At 41.3% G+C, this 5668-nt stretch overlaps 1 protein-coding gene across 2 annotated transcripts in view; it reads left to right on the forward strand.

Moving 5' to 3' along the window:
• Clpx (caseinolytic mitochondrial matrix peptidase chaperone subunit X) overlaps window positions 1–5057 on the forward strand; it is a 41694-nt gene extending 36637 nt beyond the window's left edge. For both annotated transcript variants that reach the window (XM_031343814.1, XM_031343815.1), the window contains 2 exons: window positions 2001–2107; window positions 4602–5057. In XM_031343814.1, the coding sequence (XP_031199674.1) occupies window positions 2001–2107; window positions 4602–4692 (198 nt within the window). In that variant the 3' untranslated portion in view covers window positions 4693–5057. The remainder of the gene's footprint in view (window positions 1–2000; window positions 2108–4601) is intronic.
• The last annotated feature ends 611 nt before the right edge of the window (window positions 5058–5668 follow it).

The following is a 5668-nucleotide window of genomic DNA, read 5'->3' on the forward strand; positions in this document are numbered from 1 at the left end:
TTCTCTGTGTAGCCCTGGCTGTCCCGGAACTCACTCTGTAGACCAGGCTGGCCTTGAACTCAAAAATCTGCCTGCCTCTGCCTCCCAAGCACTGGGATTAAAGGCGTGCGCCACCACCACCCAGCATCAGAAAAAGGTATTTTGTGACTGGTAAGTGTAGCTTAATAGTGTGAATGTGTACTGGCTTCAGTTTGTAAAACAACACACACACATACACTCATGCGTGTGTGCATACACACACTCCCTCTCATGCACTCCCTCCCTCCCTCCCTCTCTCTCTCTCTCTCTCTCTCTCTCTCTCTCTCTCTCTCTCTCTCTCTCTCTCTCTCTCTCTCTCTCTCTCTCTTTCTCTCTCTCTCTTGCACACACACACACTCACTCATGAACACACACACACTCCCTTTCAGGAGCATACATACACACATACTTTGCGATAGGGCACTCAGTAGGTAAAGTGCTTGCTAGAATGTAAGAAACCCTTAGTTGTACACCCAGCATCATAGAACTAGATGTGATGGCTCACAGCTGTAATGTTAAGTGTCATGAGGTGAAGGCAGGAGAATCATCCTTCTAGTAATACAGTGAGTTCACGGCCAGCTTAGCCTCAATCTCTTACCCGTGTCTGACTCTCAGTTAACTTTCTGGAACTTGTTTGCCTATGAAATAGTCATTGGTTCCATTTAGTTATAAAATTCTGTGATTCTGGGAAGATTAGTAATGGTCATTGCAGTTAGTAGATCAGTGACTATTAGGAAAGATCACCAAGCACTAGCTTAAGTTTTCATTTACCTTTAATCTATATCTGTAGTTTGAACTGAATGTTATTGAGGTTGTTTTGAAAGCTATAGCTAGAACACTGAAACCAAAAAATATGTACATGAGGCTTCTATTGGGATCCCCAGTGCAGACACCTTGACACTTTCAAAAAAAAAAGAAGGAAAAACAACCCAAAACTGTAAACAAAAAGTTCTTTAGGGCTTAAAGTTGAAGGTGTTTGCAACACAAGGGCACACATACTACATAGATGAAATACATTACGTAATCTGAATCAGCCGGTGTGATAGTGCGCATCCCTCCCAGCAATTGAGAGGCAGTGAGGCAGATCCCTGAGTCTGAGGCCAGCATGGTCTACATGGACTTTACCAAGTTCAGATCTCCTTCTCAGACCTATCGAAATCCCCATTTAGCCTCTATGCTTCAGTGTGCTATGAAGTTTTGCTTAGAGACCTTAGGTTTAAGACACGGGCTTCCTGGTACCACCCACTCCTTTTTAAAATTGACCTCCAGATCTGTCATGAATTACTATTTCACTGCTTGCTCCTACAGCGAATTATCTTCCCTTATAAGGAATTCACTGCTCATCTCAGTATGATTTCAATTGTGTAACTATGCATTTACCACAAGCAGCTTGAGACTACTCTGGTGAGGCTCTGGTGGTAAGATATTACTAAGGACAGACAGGTAAACTGGAAGAACAAGTATTCAGTTTACATTCCTGGAAATTTGATGTGTCAGCAATTTCCTTTAACTCCTACCTAAGCTGGTGTTTCTAGTTTTCTTAAGGCCCACTGCTGCACTTGAGGCAAATATTCATTTAAATCACAGTTTGAAATTGAATTGCTGGACAGAGGTGTTTTTAAGATTAATTGACAAAAATAAGGACTATTAAGCCGGGCGGTGGTGGCGCACGCCTTTAATCCTAGCACTTGGGAGGCGGAGGCAGGCGGATTTCCGAGTTCGAGGCCAGCCTGGTCTACATAGTGAGTACCAGGACAGCCGGGGTTAACAGAGAGAAACCCTGTCTCGAAAAACAAAAAAAAAAAAAAAAAAAAAAAAAAAAAAAAAAAAAAAATAAGGACTATTAGTTGGCTGTCTTGGTCATAGAAAAGACCAGGCACACTTTGATAAGGAGTATGAAAGCTTTTTACACTGATTAAAATTGAAGTATTTTTTTAATGGACTCAATTTTCCTCCTAATTTATTACCTTTTCTCTTCCTAGGAAAAGCTGTTACTAGAACCAATGTTCGAAGTTCCTAATTCTGACATTGTATGTGTGGAAGTTGACAAAGAAGTAGTAGAAGGCAAAAAGGAACCAGGATACATTCGGTAAAGCATGTTCTCAGGCCAGATAGTGCTAAAGTTAAGGGCCCTACGTACTGCTTGAGTTTATCGGTCTGTCATCGAAATTCTTTTTTGTAAGGGAAGAAATACTCTCATGAATTTTCTATAAGATAAACTTAGTATGCTTTTATAAAGTAATTTTGTGAGTCATTTTGAAAACTGATCTTCAAAACACCCTCTATTTTTTCTCCCACAACAAGTATGTAAAAGAGACACACGCCTGTTGTGTGTGCCACCTTGCCCAGAAGGCCCCACGCTCTGGCCCCTCCCCACTCCCCTTTGTCCCGCCTGGCTTAGCTCCAGGATGGGTCACAGCCAGCTTCCTTTTCCACCTGCCTGGCTTCCTGGGGGAGCCCAGTTACCAGACCCTTGACTCCACAGCTCTGTTTAGAATGATGGTTTCCACGTGGTAGACGAGAACCCACTATTATTTTAGGAATACTCAGATTGATCACACATAGTGATAGTCTTTCTCAGCGAGAGGAATGAGTCACGTGTTGGCTCCAGCTCAAGAACCTTAAACAGAGAAACTCGGGAGCCTCACTTATGGATGTTGGGATCCCTTGCTGTGAACTGGAGAAGGCAGAGAAAGGATAGATTGAATGAAAAATGCTTTAGGAAAGATTTAAAGAAGTCTTGCAGAATTAATCAAATTCTTTGAACATGGGATCCACGGGAATTCTGGGTTCAATATTCATGGCATGATAGATTAGAAGCCTGAGAATAGGCTTTTACAGTAAGCAGAGGTTTTTAAGGTAGAAAGGAGATTGAAAAGAAAAGGTTTTGTTTTGTTTTTGAATTGGACAGAGGGTAAGATGTAAGGGAAGGTTCAGTTGCTAAGGTACTGTTCCCCAATTGGTTCTTGACTTGCCAGTAAAGAAGGCAGGGATTGGGAGGCAATGACTGGGTAGAAGATACAACTGGGACTTCTGGGTCCCAGGAGAAAAAAAAGACTCAGGGAAAGAAAGGAACTTTTCTGCCTTGCTTTGGAATGAGAGGAAGCAGCCATCATGTAAGGTCTCAGGACAGCTAGGACCTGCAGCCTTTGCTACCAGCGGGGCCAACGATGTTGGAGGGGTCGGGCTAGCTGGTGCAAACAACTAAGTTTAGGAGGAGGGAGAGACGGAGATAATAAATTGATAAGGGCACGAATTTTAAGGCATGAGGTATCTGAGCCCAGTAATTGTGGCTAGAGGCAAGTTCTAAAAGTAATGGAGCAGTGTGTGTGTGTTTTATCCAAGGATTCAAGGGTCTTGGACAGTGGGCTGGTAACTCGACCCCTCCAGGAGCAAAGGCAGGTGGAATAGAGAAGCCAGTGGGGTCAGTGCTGGTGGAGCTGATCCTGGGGCTAAGCTGGGAGGAACAAAAGGGAGTGGCGAGGGGCTGCTGGCAAGGGCAGAGTGCGTTTTTGAAACTACAACACCCAACCTACATCCACTTGTGTGAGAAGGGAAATACCTGCAAAAGGTTCAGGAGTTCATGGTTTTCTTGAGCTGCATGAGTTTGAGACCAAGCTGGAATATGAGACATTGTCTCAAAACAAAACCAAGAAAGCAGAGTCAGACCTAACTACAACCTGGTCTACACAGTGAATTCCAGGACAGCCAGGGATACACAAGAAAAACCCAAAAAAGGGTGGGGAGAACAGGGAATGGGTTACAGAGATTAAAATGAATTTTGATACTGATTTTCTAATTGATAACTTTTTTTATGGGTTGCCTCTTTTTGGAATGTATGTTGGCCTTGGAGGCACTAAGTATCTGGGAACAGCCTTGAACTCTTTTTTTTTTTTTTTTTTTTTTTTTTTTTTTTTTTTTTTTTTTGGTTTTTCGAGACAGGGTTTCTCTGTATAGTCCTGGCTGTCCAGCCTGTAGACTAGGCTGGCCTCGAACTCAGGAATCCGCCTGCCTCTGCCTCCCAAGCGCTGGGATTAAAGGCGAGCACCACCACCGCCCGGCAGCCTTAAACTCCTAAGTGCTGGGATTGCTGATGTGCACCAGCGCATTCAGCTCTTCTTAACTGGCTTTCATAAAAACAAAACTTTAATTTACAAAGTTGAGTTTTCTTCAGTATCATACCAAATGACAAATTTGACATAGTTACTGCTTTCTTTATTGTAAGAGTCAGCAAAGTTTCTCATATAAATGCTTCAGAGCCGTACTGTTCAAAACTGCTCCCAGCACAGAAGCAGCCATAGTCTACACATAAATGAATGAGCATTTCAGTATCCCAGGGAATCTTGTTTACAAAGGCAGACATGGGGCTGGATTTGGTTCATGATTTGCCTTTGGTTTCAGCAGTAGCTTTTTTAGGGAAATCACTGGACTCTTCTTATAACTAAATTCCATATTTCACCACTAAGCAATGCTAATATTAAAATATTTTTGTTTTTGTTTTGGGGGCTTAATTTAGCTATAAAGTCTAGTTTACTGTTCTGAGTCCAATCTTGTTGAAAAACAAACATGGCTTTTGATTACAGGGCTCCCTCGAAAGAGTCCTCTGAAGAGGAATATGACTCTGGAGTGGAGGAGGATGGATGGCCTCGCCAGGCGGACGCTGCAAACAGCTAAACCGTCAGACTCCCACCTGTACATACAGCTTTCCCTGTTCTCTAGGGTCATAACAGTTTCCGCAGTCTGGCATTAAAGGCGTTGAATCTATCTTGGATATCATACATGGTCAAAAGCCTTTAAGATAAGAATCGGATCATGTATATTATTGTAACATCACATTGATTTATACAGAAGACAGTATATGGACTTTAATGACACAATGTTTAGAGATTAAAATGTACATTATTTTGGTTCTGTTTTTTAAAAATATGCTCTAACAAAATTCTTAGGAATTCTTTTAAGCAATGCAGATGTTGCAATAACTTTACAATAATGTTACTCTAAAAATGAGAAAATAAAATCTTTAAAGTTGAGTATTGGGATCCCATTGTGTAGTATTACCTTTTTCTACCCACATTCCTTGGAAATATTTGAATTTTCATTTTAAAAATTGGATCAGGTAGTTTTTAGGTAAGTAAAAATACCTTGAAAGCCCATATTTTGATGACATGCTTATCTCTGTGTCTGGTCTTTTCTGCTAGTGGATAGTCATTGGTTTCCCAGCTGGCACCACAGCAACAGACACATTCCCTTGATGACTTGTCTGACTTATTGCATCTCTGAACCATTTTTATCACCATCAGTGAGTAAATGGGATTTACTGATTTAAATATTTAGAAGACCATAGGCAACTAATCGTACGTAGCTTGCCACCAGCCATGTGCTAGACTAAATAAAATATCTTAACAGTGTGCGCTTTTTCTAAAGTCCTGAATTTGTTTTTTTGTCTGTTGGTGCTGGAAATCTGTCAAGTTTTTAACTCTACAAAACCATTAGTCAGTGTCCTCACTGGCATATAAATTACTACTTTGTATTATACTGCAGAACTAAGACTTAGGGGTGAAGTAGACTCAAATGAGAATTGCATCTGTGACCATAGGTAAGGTTCCATTATGCTTTTTATAATAATCTTTCAGTTCAGTCAGTATCTGTA

This window comes from Mastomys coucha, unplaced genomic scaffold (assembly GCF_008632895.1).
Source record: "Mastomys coucha isolate ucsf_1 unplaced genomic scaffold, UCSF_Mcou_1 pScaffold23, whole genome shotgun sequence".
Lineage (NCBI taxonomy): Eukaryota > Metazoa > Chordata > Mammalia > Rodentia > Muridae > Mastomys > Mastomys coucha.